At 39.0% G+C, this 19,390-nt stretch overlaps 1 protein-coding gene across 1 annotated transcript; it reads left to right on the forward strand.

The window, feature by feature from the left end:
- The first annotated feature begins 335 nt into the window (after positions 1-335).
- Positions 336-11,860, forward strand: LOC108681984. The gene is made up of 4 exons (XM_018171071.2): positions 336-551; positions 2,327-2,518; positions 9,519-9,695; positions 11,406-11,860. Exons 1-4 carry the CDS (start codon positions 413-415, stop codon positions 11,681-11,683), a joined length of 786 nt encoding a protein of 261 aa, XP_018026560.1. The 5' UTR covers positions 336-412; the 3' UTR covers positions 11,684-11,860.
- Positions 11,861-19,390: the final 7,530 nt, after the last annotated feature.

Consider the following 19,390-nt stretch of genomic DNA (forward strand, 5'->3'; position numbering starts at 1 on the left):
ATTTGTCATTAGGAATCAATGATAGGTTTATTCTAAGTTGATTTCACTGTCAATAAAATAAAGCTTCACTTACCTCTAATTGATTAGTAAGTGAAAGAAACTAGCCTATGAGTTCAACTCATACTGATGGGTTTGGTTAGGGAAATGAATGTTAATACGTGCCATACATTTTTTGTTATACTCTACAGAATAATTCAAATGAACGTGATATAAATAGACAAAAAAAACAGCACGGAATAAATATTATTTATTACTGATGTATAGTTAATTTCTGTTGACTGTCATACAGACAATTATTATAATTAATAATTAAATGACAATAACTTACTAATTATTTCGGTCTATCGCCTGAAAAATAATTTACTGTAAAAATAATTGAAGGAATTAACGTTAAAGAAAGCAGAGAGAAAAAATGCATTTTTTGTTGTTGTTTGTGACGTTGGGCGGGGTCTTGGGAGGTCTAACAGACCCTAGAACTCAATACTCTGCATTCAGAGACATGAGGCTGCAGACCAGCTACGTCGTGGACTACAAGCAGACCCCTACTTTGTGTGAGTACACGTAGACCCCTGCTTTGTGTGAGTACACGTAGAACCCTGCTTTGTGTGAGTACACGTAGACCCCTGCTTTGTGTGAGTACACGTAGACCCCTGCTTTGTGTGAGTACACGTAGACTTGGGGTTGTACATTATGTACTTCTTAGTACTCACCGTAAACAAAATCTTGAGCACAACACTGCGCAGCACAATGCACCACGCGACAATATGTTGCAGGATTTTATCTAACACAATTTTACGCTACACATATTTTGTATCTCATGTGTATCTTTCCATTGAGTAATTAGTCTTACAAAATTGTGTTACATTGAGTCTGTAAAATTTCTGTATGAATATATACAAAGAACTAAAGTAGCTTTTCGTGTATTTAAGTGTCCGACATTTAAGTGTTCAAGTCGCTATCATGTAACAACCGCAATGCATTGATTTGACACGAAATGATAATGATGATAAAGTATATTCACCGCATTGGATTCTCTATATGATGATTTCATTGATTTTATAAATCAACCAAAATCCAGAATTTTACTAAAAAATAAATAACGCTCGAAATATCTATAGGTTTAGCAGTAACGTGAAATAATGTTCTTCACATTGAATAGAAAATTAATGTTGAGTTATATGCGGACAACCAACCCCTGTCCCTGTGCGTTATTCTCAACATTATCATTCCCCTAAAGAATAACAGTCTTGATCGTCATCCATCACATGAGTTTGCACGCTTGTCCATATTCAGCCGCAATTTTATTCACTGCAGGCGCAGTTTAGCATTTTTCTGCGTCTGAAAAATAGGTTTACCGACGAAATGATCTCGATGAATACAGTTCAATATACCTTCGATGGGCAATAACTGAGAATTATTAGAAGTGTCTGGGGCTTGCAAGGTTTCTTGTTTTGCCGAGTATATCGTTTGCCCTGAGTAAATCTGTTCTACGAATACGATTCTGTGAGTGAGTGTAGTTCGTTGATTTATTCTTTGTTTATGAAGCGTGACCTGCATGATGAAGCTCTGTTGGAAAATTGGCTATTCAGCCTTAGAAGATTACTTGATCGATCTAGCAAATAGGGCAAAGATAATGAGGCTACTGGTATTTGAAGTTGACCTCAGTGCTCATACCGATTTGTGTTGATGTACTGTATCGTCGGAGTGTTTCAATGAATTTTTAGAAGAAAATCAGTGATTATTTTTCCCGAGACACATTTCAACGATAAGATATGAGTGTAGGTCATAATAATGTGCGTTTAAAAATTAATTTTTTTAAAGACAACACTTCTAAAGAGGCTAGTGTCTCCGATGTTGCACATGTACAATGATATTCTTATTTTGTTTTTGAATATTTGAAAAATATTCTAATTTTTCTTTATTATATAAAAAAACAATTTTTAAATTATTTATTCTGTCAATTTATTCCTGTATTGTCTCCGACTTTATGCAAGTGTGATTGAATTTCAGATCGAACGAATAGGTAAGTACGTTAAATATCGAATATAAGTTTTGTGGCGCGCAAACAAACAAACAGCAGGAAGTAAAGTTAAAAGAAAAGTGTTGTAAAAAGGAAGTTTATTTACCATTAGACTGGATACGCTATGTTGGGTAAATTATATCCTTGGTATTCTAGAATCTATATAGATTTCATGTTTCGGTCACACTCTAGCACTGAATTTTACTTAAATATTGTGACGTATTAAATATTGTTCGAATAACCCAAGGAAATTTAATTTTAATTTCCCGAATCATTAAATATTCAATAAACTTCTTCTAACGACAGGTCAATGCGTCACATCTTGCCGCACCTCAGCCACATGCTACGGTGTGGCATACGGCCCCATGTACGCCACATCGGCCACCCTCGCCACCGGCACATCCGGCGTCTGCCACATAGCCACGCAGCCACAGGTGCCGTCCGGCCTCGTCAACTACACCGGCTACACCGCCCTCATCCGCGGCAGGGTCGACTCAGGTGTAAAAGTATTCATTTCTACTTTTAAAGCCATCATTATTTTTTTAATTCAGGCCTTCAACCCGCAACATGCAGAGCATGAATAAAGTCTTAAGGCTTGTATTGAGAACCGCCCGAACTCCAGAGCGAGCTTTCCCGAATCTGCTGCCGTGACTTGTGAGGGCTGACTATCTTACGTCTGGCCGGCGTGGTGCTACAGGAATGTCGTGCTGCCGTGACTTGTGAGGGCTGACTATCTTACGTCTGGCCGGCGTGGTGCCACAGGAATGTCGTGCTGCCGTGACTTGTGAGGGCTGACTATCTTACGTCTGTGAGATCATGGCAATCATTGGCATTCACCCCAGCAACTTGATTACTTACGGAGTTGAGACTAGGATTTCAATCCTTTTTTGTACGCGTTTTTCTTGCAGCGACATGGTGACTGCTTGACTGGTGAAAACCTAAGCCAAACCATGCAGTTGAACTTGAGTGAACTGGCATTTCCACACATGGATCCAGCTTTCTCGATGAGATAGAAATTAAAACCTGAAGTATATGGACACGAGCAGCTAAAATAACATGATCATGTAAGCATACCTCGAGTTAAAAATTTCCATTCCTGTGGTGCCACAGGAATGTCGTGCGAGCGCAGGCTTGTGTCTCGCTGCACCACACAATATCCCTGCACTTGACTAGAGCACAAGCTATCAATGAACTTTGACTACTACCAGTAAACTTTCTGCTATTTACAGCTCGTCCATTATGAGGTGCTGTCAATTTAAAAAATTTTATTACTTAATTTTATTTTTCCGGTTAAAGGACGTAATTATGATAATTTATAGCAAAAAAGTAGTGTAGGCTTTGATACACGTTTTCTCAAATAAACCACATTATTAATTATAATGTGGTTTATCAAATCAAATAAACCACATAATATACCACATTATTTAAATTTGTACAAATAAAATGACTTAAATAATTATACTGATGCAACATAACATTGGAAGAGACGCTACGGAGCAGCGTACAGGTAAAGCTAAGCCTTAAGGGGACCGGCTACCCTAAAATTTTCAATTTTGGCGTTTTCCGGTTTTGTGCTCATCTGAAAGCTGGAATTCTGCTCTTTCCAATGGTACCACTGCCATCGCTGTACGCCAATATTTACGTTCATGACGTCTCTTTAAAGGGAAGCGGGTGGGAGAGTTCTTCAACTAATTAGATATAAAGTAATTAACTGCTGAAATCTTTGAATATAGTTTCTACTTGAGTTGTGCTGCAGTTACATGCTTAGTCTCATCTTAAAGCTGACATTCTGAGCTTTTCAGCGATACTACTGCGATCCATGTACGGCAATATTGACGCACACAGCCGGGCTTTAACGGGTTGGAGTTCCTTCAGTAAATAGACCTAAGAAAATTAGAGCGGCAAGACTACATATATTGGCGTATCTGGCATCTGAGCTCAGTCACCCTCCAAACTTTGTACGGAGAAGTGCGCTACAAGTTGCTGCTAGCATCCTTGAGTGGATTAAGCTACAGAAGCCAGTAGTTTGGTATCCATGCTACATTGAGTGCCTATTTCGAGGCGCGCGGGACTTTGTCGCGCCGTCCTGAAAAGTTCAACTTATTGTCACGGAAAACCTATTTCCTCCTACAGTTTTCAAGCTACAGCAATGAGACACATACCATTCGACTCGCAAAGACCATACCTATCGATTTGAACATCACTTTTTTTAATTTCTGTCTGGTTCGTTTTTTATATGGGGAGGAGGGGGGGGGTTGGGGAAAAATGAATGGGGGAGAAGAAGGGGGGGGGGAGGGAGGAAAATGAGAAAAATGGGAAAAACGCGCATAAAAAAAACTATGGGGAAAATGAAAAAACCCATGTTTGAATCGACAGGTATGGTCTTTACAAATAGAATGATACGTGTCTCGATGTTGTAGAATGATATTTGTAGGAGGAGATAGATTTTCTAAAGTACCCGTTTTTAGCCGTTTTCTATGGATTTCACGTTTTCAATCAATTTTTTCGCAAAATTCATAGAAGCAAAATGTTATTTTTTTACATTTTACGTATGTATGTGAAGTTTCATGATGATCGGATAATAACTGTAGAAGTTTTTCTGGAGGGTAGCCGGTCCCCTTAAACCTCGACCTTATATCTGACATCCTCCTCTCTCCCATCGTCTAAGATATGCCGATGTCGCTCACTGTAATATGAGCTTAGACTTCAAGCCAAATAGACTGTTTTCAAACAGTTATATTCTCATCTTCATAATATAAATGCATCACATTCGACACCTAAATAATTTTGATGATATTTATTTTATAAAGTACAAATTTCTGACAGAAAGACATACTGTCACTAGACTATTAATTAAATTTTCGTGATATAAGCACTTCAAGAGAAGGTTACAGAAAGGCGACGAAATTTTAACCTTAAACAGGCAATTAAGATCTATCAAACTACAGAGACAGCAATTGAGGCTGTTCACTCAATGTTTGCAGACTCTCAGCTCAGCTCGAAAAGAGGGTGCAGGGTGGGGGGAGGAGTACGGCAGCAGGGGTATAGAGACAGAAGGGGAAGTTGTGAAACCGCATCCGGGGTTTTTGGAGGGTGTGGGGCTGAAATATTGTGAGGCTCTTTGTTCCCATATCGTTAGGGGTATCATGCTTTCAAAAGGTGTTTCGATCCATTTGTCACTGATACGTTGCTCGTATTTATGATATGTGTATTGAGTATTGAAATGAACGCTGAATGATCCCAAAAATTCTGAAGCTTGCTGTCTCCCGATGCCTATAGCTAGGGCTCCTGAAACTGTCGAATAATTTGATGAATGAACCCCACCCTCAGGACTTTCTTTTTCAGTTCTGACACACATTCTTAATTTACGCATTCTACATTAAATTCAAATGTTGCGTAAATCTCTCGTCGGACCTCTCTTGCAAAAATAAAATTGTAGAATGAATGCATGTTTGTATAATTCAACGCCATTTTACACACATCGGTAAAAAGATTTTCGACATCGAAGAGCCTCCTACCACTTAATGGTTGTAACGCATTTTGGGACACTCGTATAGAATATCACTGATATAATTAGGCCCGCCACTGCTACTGGGGGAGGGAACAAGAGAACGCCTGACGACAACAGCAGTAGCTCCTGTGTCGCGCAGAACCTTGACGCTCTTGCCATTACAAGTTCCATTAGAAATAGGGAGGTAACTATTATAGTCAGGATTGGACAAAGATGCATTCACATTAAAAGTATCATCCTTCCTGCTTAATCTCACGTCTCCAGATTTCTGATCAGGTTCAGACTTGCGTTTCTCTGGGCAAAATCTAGAAAAGTGACCGATTGACCCACAATTAAAGCACTTCTTTTCATTAGTGTCATTTGACGGCGCACCATGCGTCGCACTCTGGATCGAAGGCACGTCATTCGGCGATCCACCTGATTTAGATCTACAAAATTTAGCGATATGTCCTGGCTTATTGCATCGCAAACACACCGATGACATTCTCGCATTAACATCAGAACTGGCAGGTTTAGGTGGACGATGAATAGCTTGAAAGTTGTCTGCCATCTCTATCACTGAATCCAAATCGCGTCTGAAGATATCACGCTCCTTCGAATACTCGGCTAAAGGGCGTTCAGCAGCACGTAAAATCTGGTCTTTCAACAACAGTTCTTCCATCTTCTTTACATCGTTATTCACCTCTGCAATCTGGCACATCTTACTGAAATTTTCTCTCAAATATAATACAAATTGTCTGAATGAACCACTCTTCTGCTTGGCATTCCTGAATCTGGACTGGTAGTCGTAAATTGTATAACCAAATGTCTTTACGATCTGGTGCTTAATTTCAGCATACGTAGACTCCAATGGTAACGTATTGAGGAAAAAACTAACCTTGGTGTTAGCGAAACCATTTAACAAGGCCGTAACGGCGATGGTATCACTCCACTGATTGGCTTCTTTAACCTTCTCAAAAGTGTTCAAATAAATTGAGACATCTTCTCCATCCTTGTAGCCGGCCAACTTTATAACAGATCGGCTTCCAGAAGAATTAGTTGGATTGGAGTTAGCTTGTAATCTCGCAAGTTCAAGCTGAGCTTCACGTGCCTGCCGCTCGTCCTGCAGTTTGAGCTTCTCCAGCTCGAGCGCTCGTAGGTCACGTTCGTGAGCTCGCTTCTCTCTCTCAATCTCCTGCTCAGCTCTCTCTCTCGCTCCTTCCCGCGTTAATTCTAATTTACGCAACTCGCGCTCTTCCTCTTCGGATCTACGATATTCTACTTTACGTTCTTTAACATAATCGCGCAATTCTTGCCAATTCAAATCCTAAGTTTTTCCCGTCCGTAATGAAAGTTGAGTCTAGTGACATCCTGAAATTTACCGCAATAGATAGCAATCAAAATTGAATAATAAAGTGAACAAATTAACAAATTCCGCCCGTGACAAATTAATTACAACTGACCATCCCCATACTGGCCACCAAATGTGACGAACTAATCTTGAATAATAGCTAATCAATCGCGTCACCTCAAAGTTCGGATGGTCTAATTGTCACGTCCACCAATGACCGGAAATTAAATTCAACTTCCCTATTGGTTTTATCAGCAAGAGCTTGGACTGAGCGGATAGTTACTCGTACAAACGTTTAAGTTTATTAAAGATAAACGGCAAATAAATATAAACAAATAACACTAATGATTTACAGAGGTGCGGCATATGAAACGAAGTAACAAATTAAATGTGGAGGAAGTTAAAGCGCGATGAGCAAAATGCGAGGAGAGAGCTGGAGCATTGAGATCTGAGAAAACGCACGATCCTACAACAGAAAACAAAGTAAATATCTAAGCATGACAAGTCGTATACACACAAAAATCACGATATTCCATCAAGTATTCCAATTTAAATTTCACCACAAAAGCAGCAACTTACCCTGGCGTCTGAGTCAAAATCCTATAGGAGAGGAACCAGGACGCAAGTCGGGATCGGCATAGTATCTGACGACTATAATCAATTCAACACCGACGTCAGAGTCGGTCCTACTTAAACTTCGTAGTCTGACATACAGTAGTGGGAAATTTGCAGCAACACTTCATTACACCTTTACTGATTCGTGGTGATGAAAGGTACAGATTTTTCGATTTCTTGTGGGAGAAACGCATGTTGCCACCAGTGTTCTCGCACACGAACAATGGAGGGTTGTAATTTAAACGTGCTTGCCTCTTAACGCCAGGCAGCCAAAAAGGTGAAGGGGTAAGGAGGATGAAGAGGCTGTTCCTCTACCCCCAAGGAAGAGGGTAAACTAGGACTATGTCACTTCACGCGAGCTGATTTATGAGCGTCTGGGAAGGTATCGCTAGAACGGTGCGACACTTTAAACATGCTCAGGGCCAGCTTCAAAAGTAAATGGGAAATCTACGATTCAGGAGTGATGAAAAAGTATCTTGTTAGAAAATTTCTACAAAATGGAGGGTGATTTAAAAATGACTTTAATACCGATCAATAGAGAAAAAATAGTACTACTTCCTTATGTCTAAAAAAATTAGGTAAGTCGCATGTATAAACAGTATAATGAACATCGATGTACAACATTTTCATTATCATAACTGATGTTATACAAAATTTACATCTATCTTTTAACTGTAGGGAAATGTTAAATAAATAGCTGAATAAGCATGAAGAAATATAGACTGATATTTAATTTACGGGCGGAGTTATAATGACTATACGTAGTAATAGAATCTCATAGGGATCCAGCTGAGCCCGCCTGAGGGCTCGCGGTTCTCAATCAGGGGCCATACTTTCAAAACTCGCTAAGTGAACGTAAGTACTTATGCTCTATTTTCTGTCTATGTTTGGTGGATTTTGCTTGAAAGGCCGTCAATGATTGGCTGATGAACTTACGATTTCTTAACTATTTTGAAAGTATGGGCCCAGAGCCTTAAGTCAGCCCGCAACAGCGACCTCATTTTTTCTACATTTTCAACAAACTGAGGCTAATATTAAGTCATGTGGTCTTTTAAAAAACACAGTTTAATTTTTATCCGTTTACCCGCGGAAAAATATATGAACTGGATTCATTAAAATAGTTCGTTCAACCGAAAATAGTTCGTTCAGCCGAGTCGACTCAACTGTCAAAAGCTATATTTTAACCTTTAGAAACAATGAATTCTATCAATAATAATATGTTTCCGAACCGAAAACAACTATTGACATCCAACTAACCCGACCGAAATAGAAATTAATTAATTTCAGTTGCTACAGCTCCCTCATCCGTGGCTTAGTGCGCTATATGCAACACAAAGCTTTATTTAAATATCTTTGAGCCTTTGTTTTATTTTCATGTTAATTACTTATAATATAATTGCTTCCATTTTTACTGGTATAATTGGGAAACAAGAGACTTGAGGAACACTTTTTCATACCAATGATATTATCTCAGTTATTTTCAATAATAATTATCAGGAGCAATAATCTCCTAAATCGTCGTAACATCGCACAAACCAGCATTAGCTGGACCGCTATTTGTTAACAAATGCAGTATAGCCTTTAAATGAGCTTAAATCAGAACTGACTGGCGAAAACAACATAACTACTTTTTGCAAGGACATAACTACTACACATAACTCATTTTTTGCAAGGACATAACTACTAAACATAACTACTTTTTGCAAGGACATAAATACTAAACATAACTACTTTTAGCAAGGACATAACTACTAAACATAACTGCTTTGCAAGGAAGTTAGAAATTTTACATCAGTCAATACATCACTGAGGGAACATGTTTTTTTACCGCATTTTTTCTATATTATTTAGTTTACTCTAACTGCGTATGTGAATAAAGTGGTAATTGTAAATTTAAACACATCCGGATTCTAAACCAAAGACGAATTTAGCTGTAAATTCTTGTTTTAATTAATTTTAGACGTTTGATTCGAGGCCATTTTTCTGAATGCAATATTTTTTCTTGAGTTTCAGCTGAAGGTAATTTATATTTTGGGTTGAAGGTTGCGACGAGATCCTTGGTTACGAGAAGTTTGGTGCAGCGGGCTGCATTTGGTTGTCAGACGTCACCCTTGACCGGGACTCCGGGCAAGCCGCGTGCCAAGCAAGGGGCGGCAACTTGGCAGTTCTTGACACGACTGACAAGTACGACGCTGTTGCCAATCGGCTGCTGGCTATACGTAAGATACATTTCTTTTTATAATATATTTCATATATTTCGTTACACTTCAATTCTCACATTAATTAAAGAAGTTATAATGTAAGCTATTTGTGAAATAGACCATTTAAATGAATGATTTGGTCACAAATTTAGCGTATCTAATAATAATTTTAAAGACGAGCCAACAATGTACCACCCTATGACAGTGTAGCTCAGTGTATCTGCTGTTACAGTGTAGCTCCGTGTATTTGCTGGTACAGGGTAGCTCAGTGTATCTGCTGGTACAGTGTAGCTCAGTGTATCTGCTGGTACAGTGTAGCTCAGTGTATCTGCTGGTACAGTGTAGCTCCTGTCTCTTATACACATCTAGATGTGTATAAGAGACAGGTGTAGCTCAGTGTATCTGCTGCTACAGTGTAGCTCAGTGTATCTGCTGCTACAGTGTAGCTCAGTGTATCTGCTGCTACAGTGTAGCTCAGTGTATCTGCTGGTACAACACAGCGTGGGCACGCAGCACGCGCATTACTGGAGTGCGCATCAATGAAGTAATCAATGGCCGGCGACGGTTGAAAGCGACTTCGATTTACCTTCAAATTTGCCTAGCATGAAATCGTGCACTTGATCTTCACCTGAACTTGCTGCTTCATTAGTGTGCCGAAATTATCTTTAAGATTTTATGCGCAAGGTGCGAAATAAAATGAAAGAGACTCGATGTACATAGATTACCCACAATGAAACTAAATGAATTAAAATTACAAATGGCCGATTTATTCAAGTGTTTCTTCCGTACGTAAGATCGTGCAACTGAGTGTTTCATTCATGCTTCTAGTGGGTGCGTATGAATGAATTCCGCACACGCGATAAACGACCGGCCACATCGATGCGCGGCAAGTCATTCATAAAATAAAATATTGAGCACCGGCACGCAATGAATAGAATAGAATAGAAATGTCGGCACTGAAGAAATAGGCCCATATGGCCTGTTGCCGATTCTTGAATTTTTCGTGACTTGATTCACAAGGGATCCGGCCTTTGGAACCCGATCTTTCCATAACTGACGATTGATTGAGATAGCTGCTGGACTTATTGCCTGGTCCGTAATTTGCTAGGCATTTTAAGTCTGAAAATATGCTCCTGCATAGCTTCGTCTAGTCTATTCTAGAAGGCGTTCATACTCGGAGCGTCAACGATGTCATTGGGGAGGCTGTTCCACATGTCGGTGACTCGAAGCGAGAAGAAATGTTGTCGTATGGATGTGTTACAACGCAGTTTTTTTAGTTTATAGCTGTGGCCCCTGGTGTTGGTTCTTGTTTCAAATTCTAGTAATCCTTCTGGGACCTTGTATAAGCCATGAGTATACTTGTAAGCTTCAATGAGTTCCCCACGCAGACGTCGATAACTGAGGCTTGGAAGCTTCATAATCTTTAATCTTTCCTCATAGGACTTGCCTTTCAAGCCCGGAACTATCCTTGTTGCGCGTCTTTGAACACTCTCTACTAAATTTTTGTCCTTTTCAAATTTCGGTGACTACACGACCTGTCTCTTATACACATCTAGATGTGTATAAGAGACAAGGTATGGTCTTTACGAATAGAATGATACGTGTCTTGATGTTGTAGGATGATATTTGTAGGAGGAGATAGATTTTCTAAAGTACCCGTTTTTAGCAGTTTTATATGAATTTCACGTTTTCTATCAATTTTAATTTAATTAATTTCCTCCCATACAGAACCGAAGCCCGGCCACCACTGGGTGGACGCCTATTATACCTTTAATTCCCGCTGGTTGGCGCTGGCTACAAATGACATATGTGACAGGACCCTGGGCCCCGGGACAGCCAGCTTTCATGGCGGGCGCTCATGCCATCATGAACAGCGACATGAACTTTATGCTAGCCAACCAGTGGGGCTCAGCCAAGTACAACTTCGTGTGCCAGATGCCCGCCAAGTGGTAACTCAAATTCTGGTTTTACTTCATCTGTTAATTGGCGTTTTAACGGAGCTTTGATAACGCATCCAATGGTCTTTTTCTTCCTTTATTGGTGTTTTAAAGGAGCTTTGAAAACGCATCCAATGGTCTACTTCTCTTCTTCTTTTAATTGGTGTTTTAAAGGAGCTTTGAAAACGCATCCAATGGTCTTATTCTTCTTTTAATTGGTGTTTTAAAGGAGCTTTGAAAACGCATCCAATGGTCTTCTTCTCTTCTTCTTTTAATTGGTGTTTAAAGGAGCTTTGAAAACTCATCCAATGGTCTTTTTCTTCCTTCAATTGGTGTTTTAATTGAGCTTTGAAAATGCATCCAATGGTGTTCTTCTCTATTCAATTGGTATTTTGAAGGTGCTTTGAAAACGCATCTAATGGTCTTCTTCTTCTTCTTTAAATTGGTGTTTCAAAGGAGCTTTGAAAACGCCTATAAGAGTCTTCTTTTTCTTTTGATTGGTGTTTAAAAGAAGATTTGAAAACGTTTCCAATGGTTTTCTTCTTTTAATTGGTGTTTTAAAGGAGCTACGAAAACGCATCCAATCTTCTTCTTCTTTTAATTGGTGTTTTAAAATAGCTTTGAAAACGCATCCAATGGTCTTCTTCTTCTTCTCTTAATTGGTGTTTTAAAGGAACTTTGAAAACGCATCCAATGGTCTTCTTCTTCTTTTAATTGGTGTTTTAAAAGAGCTTTCAAAACGCATCCAATCTTCATCTTCTTTTAATTGGTGTTTTACAATAGCTTTGAAAACGCATCCAATGGTCTTCTTCTTCTTTTAGTTGGTGTTTTAAAGGAGCTTTGAAAACCCATCCAGTGGTCTTCTCTTTCTTTTGATTGGTGTTTTAAAGGAGCTTTGAAAACGCCAGGGTTGGCAATGATTAAATCAAAATGATTAAATCATGTGATTAAATCACTTGATATTTTATAAAAAAATCATGATTTTTTTATTTTTTGCTGTTTTCATATATTTAAATATATTGAGTGGCAGTCTTTAATTTATATTGAGGTATTGTTAATCATGGTTTAGTATAAATGTACTATGAAAGACAAATTGGTATATAAACTTGTTGCCTTTAGTGTGTATTAGGTTCCAATAAATTGAATGTTTTTGGTACAGAGACATCAAGTATGCAATACATTGTACGTAGCTAGCAGCTTAGCTAATTCTTATAAGGCTATAAGTAGTCTTTAACTATTTGACTATTTGTTAAATATTAATTAAACTATACAATTTAAATGTGTTAGCTAGCTTATACAGGGTGGGGCAGAACTGATTGATCAGTTTTGAGGCAAAATAAAAGAGTAATGGAGCTACGTAAAGAAGAAAGTTTATTTTCCTCAAGATTAGCATAACATACCATTTAAAATACTTATGTTTTGGAGGAAGGAAGATGGGGGCCGTTAGCTGCAACACACTGTTGAGTCGTTCTCGGAAGTTTCCTACAGCACGTTCACACATATGGCAAGGTATGGCCATAACCTCTGCTGCAGTAATCCGTTCCCTTAGCTGTGGTAGTGTGTGAGGGCGACTTCTGAACGTAGGGTATGATGGCGACTCTTTTAGCTGTCCCCAAAGAAAGAAATCGCAAATGCTCAAATCAGGTGACCTTGCAGGCCACTGTAAATCACCCCTCAAGATCGTGACACCAGACGTCCGTGAAACATGCGTTTCAAAACATTGAGTGGCATTCAGGCTGTGTTAGCTGTAGCCCCATCCTGCTGGAACCACACGTCTCTGAATGCTTCATTTTCAACAATGTTTTCCATCATGGGCTGCAAGAAATTTTGCAACATTGCAGCATAGCGATCAGAATTCACTGTTACGGTTACTCCCTCTTCTGAGAACGACTCCAACAGTGTGTTGCAGCTAACAGCCCCCATCTTCCAGATATTGTTTTCAAAACATAAGTATTCTAAATGNATGAAGTAGATACGGGATGAAGTAGATACGGGATGAAGTAGATACGGGATGAAGTAGATACGGGATGAAGTAGATACGGGATGAAGTAGATACGGGATGAAGTAGATACGGGATGAAGTAGATACGGGATGAAGTAGATACGGGATGAAGTAGATACGGGATGAAGTAGATACGGGATGAAGTCTGTCTCTTATACACATCTTCTAAAAAACGCCATCTTAAAAAAATTATAACTCCAACAGTTTTCAAGCTACGGCAATGAGAGACATACCATTCGATTTGTAAAAACAATACCTAGCGACTCTAGAGACTTTTTTTTAATATGTGCATGGTTTGACTTATATATGGGAGGGGGAGGAAGGTAGGGGGGTAAAAATGTGAAATAATGGGAAAAACGCGAAAAAAACGATGAGGAAAATCAAAAATCGGGGCTCTACAGTCGCTAGATATTGTTGTTACAAATCGAATGATATGTGTCTCGACATTGTAGCATGTGATTTGCAAAAGTTATAAATTTTTTTAGAGTACCTCTTATATGCCGTTTTCTATTAATTCCACGTTTTCTTTCTTTTTTTTTAAATTTACATGAACAAAAAGGTCTTACATTGTGTTCTACATATGTGTACCAAGTTTCAAAACGATCCGTCTGTAAACAAAGAAGTTTTGTTGGAGGGTAGCCGGCCCCTTTAAGTAAAATATAAAGGCTTTATCTATAAATGTAGCGATAGCGCTGTAGCGGCAAAACCTCGTATCGCTACTTAAATATGTAGCAGGCGCTACCGCTACCGCTACATTGCCTTAAATGTAGAGCCGCTACCGCTACCGCTACTGAAAATGTAGCGCGCTACTGCCCACCTCTGGCTATCAGCTACCTATCCGTTATGTGACTCTTCAATGTTTAGAAGATCTGCATTCTTGAAGTGTTTTTGTATATTGAAGCCAGTTAAATGGTCAATATTTAGCTCATTACCTTGCTCCATACAAACTTTACAAAGCTAATGAATAGATTTATCAATAATTGTTTACCCAAAAATCCCTAAGTGGTAAGCACCACCTTGGCCTGTTGGCCATTATTGAAGGCAATAAGTGCCCTTTTTAGCCATCCATTATGATCCATATACTGTTATTGTTAGTAGGCTAATTCCAACATAAAAAATAACACTTCAAAAAGACAAAAAAAGCTGAAAAAATAAATAAAAAAAATCATGAAAAAAAAAACAAAAAAATAATTGATTTTTTGATTTTTTTTAAATCAAAAAAATCACCAACCCTGGAAAACGCATCCAATGGTCTTCTTTTAATTTGTGTTTTAAAGGAGCTCTCAAAACGCGTACATGTAGCCCAAAGACATGAAATAGTTTGGGGAGCAGCACAGCGGGATGTCGTTGGAACATTTAAAGGACCAGTGACCCTATGTCCGTCATCCCACCTTCGATGAATTATGAATTTGTTATCTGCCAGAGATATTTAAAGTACTAAAAATTAACTAAAGAATTTTCAGACTAATTTAAAATCTGGTAAACAATTAACTCAATTATAAATAAATACATATTTGTTCATTAATTTGAATGTCATTAATCTGCTTATTGGAAAGTACCATTGATTCTGATGTTACTTTAAAGTTTCTTTCCTAAATGAAAGACTGGGTTTTATTTAACCGTCAATATTCTTGTACGGTTGAGGACATAAAGGCTTGATTCCGAGATAATTTAACCGGTACCGAATTTATAGCCTAGTGAATGGGATGCAACGTGATTAATAAAGTTCTGATAACGATGAGTGGAAATTCGGTTGCATGATTAACCTGCAAAAATGATCTATTCGATAAATGAAAAAAATTAAAGTTAACTGAAAGCATCGTTTTTTAACTTTTCAACTTCGAACTTCTTGAATCGATAATGCAATGACAACGAAATGCAATATGTTACATGCTAATCTTGACATCAGGAATGAAACCAAGTTCTTTTTTTAAACGTAAACGGAAACAAAAATTCTACAACAGCATTTGAATTTATTACGCAATTATAACTAACTAAAAAATGAATAAATTGGGACGGAAGAACGCGACTCGAATCTGATGTAAATAGGCGTTCGAGCATTAATTCTGCACTATAAACTTTGCGTGAATGCATTAAGTTTGCTGGCTGCTCATTATATTTAACAATGATGGAGTGTAACTACAATGGATCTGTTCCTTACTTTCGAAAAGTTAAGAGATCGTAAGTTCAGCAGCCAATCATTGACGGCCTTTCAAGCAAAATCCACCAGTCATGGACAAGAAAATAGAGCGTATATATAAGTACTGACGTTCACTTAGCAAGTTTTCAAAGTATGGCCCCATAGTGCAATAATTTCACTGCACGCCATCCAAGAGAAATGTTTTCATGCCATATATTCTGAGCTAGAGTGCCTATGTTTACCTGTTATGTAGATCACTCAGGGTTTAGAGTGTACATAGAGTGTAGGTATAAACCCTAACCCTGTCAACGATTTAGGCTGTTAACCCTAACCCTGTCAACTGTTTAGGCTGTTAACCCTAACCCTGTCAACTATTTAGGTTGTTAACCGTAACCCTGTCATCTGTTTAGGCTGCTGACCCTAACCCTGTCAAATATTTAGGCCGTTAACCCTAACCCTGACAACTATTTAGACTGTTAACCCTAACCCTGTCAACAATTAAGACTGCTAACCCTAACCCAGTCAACTATTTAGACTGTTAACCTTAACCCTGTCAAGTATTTAGACTGTTAAACCTAACCCCGTAAACTATTTAGACTGTTAATCCTAACCCTGCCAACTATTTAGACTGTTAACCCTAACCCAGTCAACTATTTAGACTGTTAACCCTAACCCTGTCAACTGTTTAGACTGTTAACCCTAACCCTGTAAATTATTTAGACTGTTAACCCTAACCCTGCCAACTATTTAGACTGTTAACCCTAACCCAGTCAACTATTTAGACTGTTAACCCTAACCCTGTCAACTATTTAGACTGTTAACCCTAACCCTGTCAACAATTTAGACTATTAACCCTAACCCTGTCAACTGTTTAGACTGTTAACCCTAACCCTGTCCCCTATTTAGGCTGTTAACCCTAACTCTGTCAACTATGTAGGCTGTAAACGCTGAGCCTGCCAACTATTTAGACTAGTCACCCGACCTGAGGCTCGCCCAGAGCGACTGTCGCGCAAAGTTTGCGTTGCAGTACCGCACAAAACTTGATGCTTGTGGAAGTGCTTGCACTATTTAATATATTCCGCGCACATTAAGTAAGATAACTTGCAAGACAATTGGGTCTAACACGCATCAAAAAACACAGCTGTGGTAATGAATCAGCGAACGTAAAAGATCTTCGCTAAAAAGTATATCAGTAATGCCACGACTGAAAAACTTTTCGTTGAATTCGTCCACTCATTGAATACTGTTGCCTATTATTGTTGAATATTAGTCAATTACCGGATGCTTATAAGAAGATTCACCTATTATTTCAAGAAGTGCAACGTTGAATGTTTATCAAACAAGTATATCCGATCTTAAATACTTACCTTACCTGTACACTCGATCTTAAATTCTTATCTTACGTTTTCACGATATGAATAAATTGGTTGTGTGTATATTTCTTGTATTTATTTCATTGACGGAATCTTTCTTCAGGTGACATAGGCGATAGACTCAAGACAAGTTCCGAGCACCGTCTTATTTGTTATCTAATATAGGACGTTCAATCAATAATTTTAATCTTCCTCAAAGACAACTCCCGTACAGTCTAAATTCTACAAATTTCCCTGCAGGATAGTTTGGCAGACCTGATGTACAATAATAGCCCAAGAGTAGGAGAGTCTCCCACAAAATCACCCCATCATGATCTGGCAGGACGAAGTGTCGTGGTCAACGTGTTTGACGTACAGCATTACATTGCTTACGTCACTTACACATGACACTCAGAGACATGTGTGGGTCGTCCAAATGATGACTTATATTCTGCACGGAGCGCTGATAAGTCCATTTTTAGGCTAAACTTGGTGTGCATGACCCACACAAGGGCAAAATGTAGGTCGCTGTTTGGACATACTATCACTCATTTATCTGAATAGACCGACAAAACAATTAACAGAAGTAAACCATGACCATATATTAATATTTCCTTGAGTTACCTTCGCAATATATACAAATATTTCCTTGAGTAATACAATACTCAATATATACAAATATTTTCCCCCGCAACTCATTTTATACGAACGAAAGGAAATTACCAGTTGATCCTGAAAGGTGGGTAACTCAGCAGTTACCCACCAACCCGAACTTATTATTATCCATGTCAATTCATTCATCAGCATTAGCATGTACCAAGTGTGATTTAAAATATTTACATAACTGTAATTGCCTATGTGATGTGCACGGCCTTTAAATTATTATTGGACTCTTCGAGACAAGAGACATTACTTCGTCTGTAATGCTGGAAAATGATAATCAATTGTAAGACGTTAGCGCCCTCTGATTACTCGATTGTGACTGCAGTCGCCTGCGGTGCAGTGGTGAGAGACTCAATCTCTGACACCCAGCTCCCTGGTTCGAGTCCCACTGAGGACAAGTTCTTCCGGGAAGCTCAGCTCATGGTCAACTCAGCCATTCATCCAACTCTGGTTAAGAAATGAGTACCTGGCTTGTTCAGGGTGTTGTGTAATGCAATATAACGACTCTGGCGAGTCAGCGAGTCATTGATGGTCGTAGAACTAACAGTGGAGACAAGTGGGCCCAGAAAAACTGACCCATCACCCCCACCTCCCCTCCCTATAGTCGCCACAACCAGTATAGTCTATTACAACAACAACAACAACAACAACACTCGACTGTGATGCTTAATCATACCAACCAGTTCTAACGTACAAGTAAACGCTACGCATGATCTAGACCTTCAAGTCCCCAGACACGCTCGAACGTTAGGTGGGCAGCTCGCACCGATCGCTTGACGCGAGCTTCTATCAACGGATGCAAACAATACATGCAGATTGTGGAAAGAAATGGTCCTACTGAGAGTCAATAGTCCTACTGAGAGTCTATAGTCCTGCTGAGAGTCAATAGTCCTACTGAGAGTCAATAGTCCTACTGAGAGTCAATAGTCCTACTGAGAGTCAATAGTCCTACTGAGGGTCAATAGTCCTACTGAGAGTCAATAGTCCTACTGAGAGTCAATAGTCCTACTGAGAGTCAATAGTCCTACTGAGAGTCAATAGTCCTGCTTTAGTCCCCCCGTGGGCAATAGTCCCCCCGCCACCCCCCTTTTTGCAGAATAAAATCCAAACTATAACGAAATCAGAAAAACGCATACATCATTTTGTAGATCTATTCTTTCCGAATCGAATGGTATATGTCTCATTGATGTAGCTTCAAAACTCTAGGAGGAGATAGGTTTGCAGTGACAATAAGTTAACTTTTCAGTAGGGCCCGACAAAGTCGCGCGCGCCTCGAAAAAGACATTCAAGGGTGCAAGGTTGCAAGTCCAGATGATATTGGAGCTCAATTTCTGTAAAGGATGGTGCGAACGACGGCACGAGAACCATCCCATATGACTGCAGGTGGATAACTGAAGCAGTGTGTTCAGACTAGCTATTCAAGTGTGCTAATGGTAATTTCGGCCTATCTTAAATGTTAAAGAACTACACCACCCCTAACCCTTTCGCGATCTGTCTTGAACGCGTAAATAAACGTACAAAGATGGTTTTGGTACCGTTAGATGCGTCAAAATGTAAGCTTTAACATGAGTATAAAAACCGAAAATTTTCGATTTTAACCCTGACGCTCCCCTTAAGTAG

The sequence above is a fragment of the Hyalella azteca genome, unplaced genomic scaffold, assembly GCF_000764305.2.
Source record: "Hyalella azteca isolate HAZT.00-mixed unplaced genomic scaffold, Hazt_2.0.2 contig1199, whole genome shotgun sequence".
Classification (NCBI taxonomy): Eukaryota; Metazoa; Arthropoda; class Malacostraca; order Amphipoda; family Hyalellidae; genus Hyalella; species Hyalella azteca.

Coding starts and splice junctions, on each gene's coding strand:
- LOC108681984 (XM_018171071.2), top strand. CDS start 413: ATGCATTTTTTGTTGTTGTTTGTGACGTTGGGCGGGGTCTTGGGAGGT. Junction 2,519..9,518: donor CCGCGGCAGGGTCGACTCAG/GTGTAAAAGTAT, acceptor TTTGGGTTGAAG/GTTGCGACGAGATCCTTGGT. Junction 9,696..11,405: donor CAATCGGCTGCTGGCTATAC/GTAAGATACATT, acceptor CCTCCCATACAG/AACCGAAGCCCGGCCACCAC.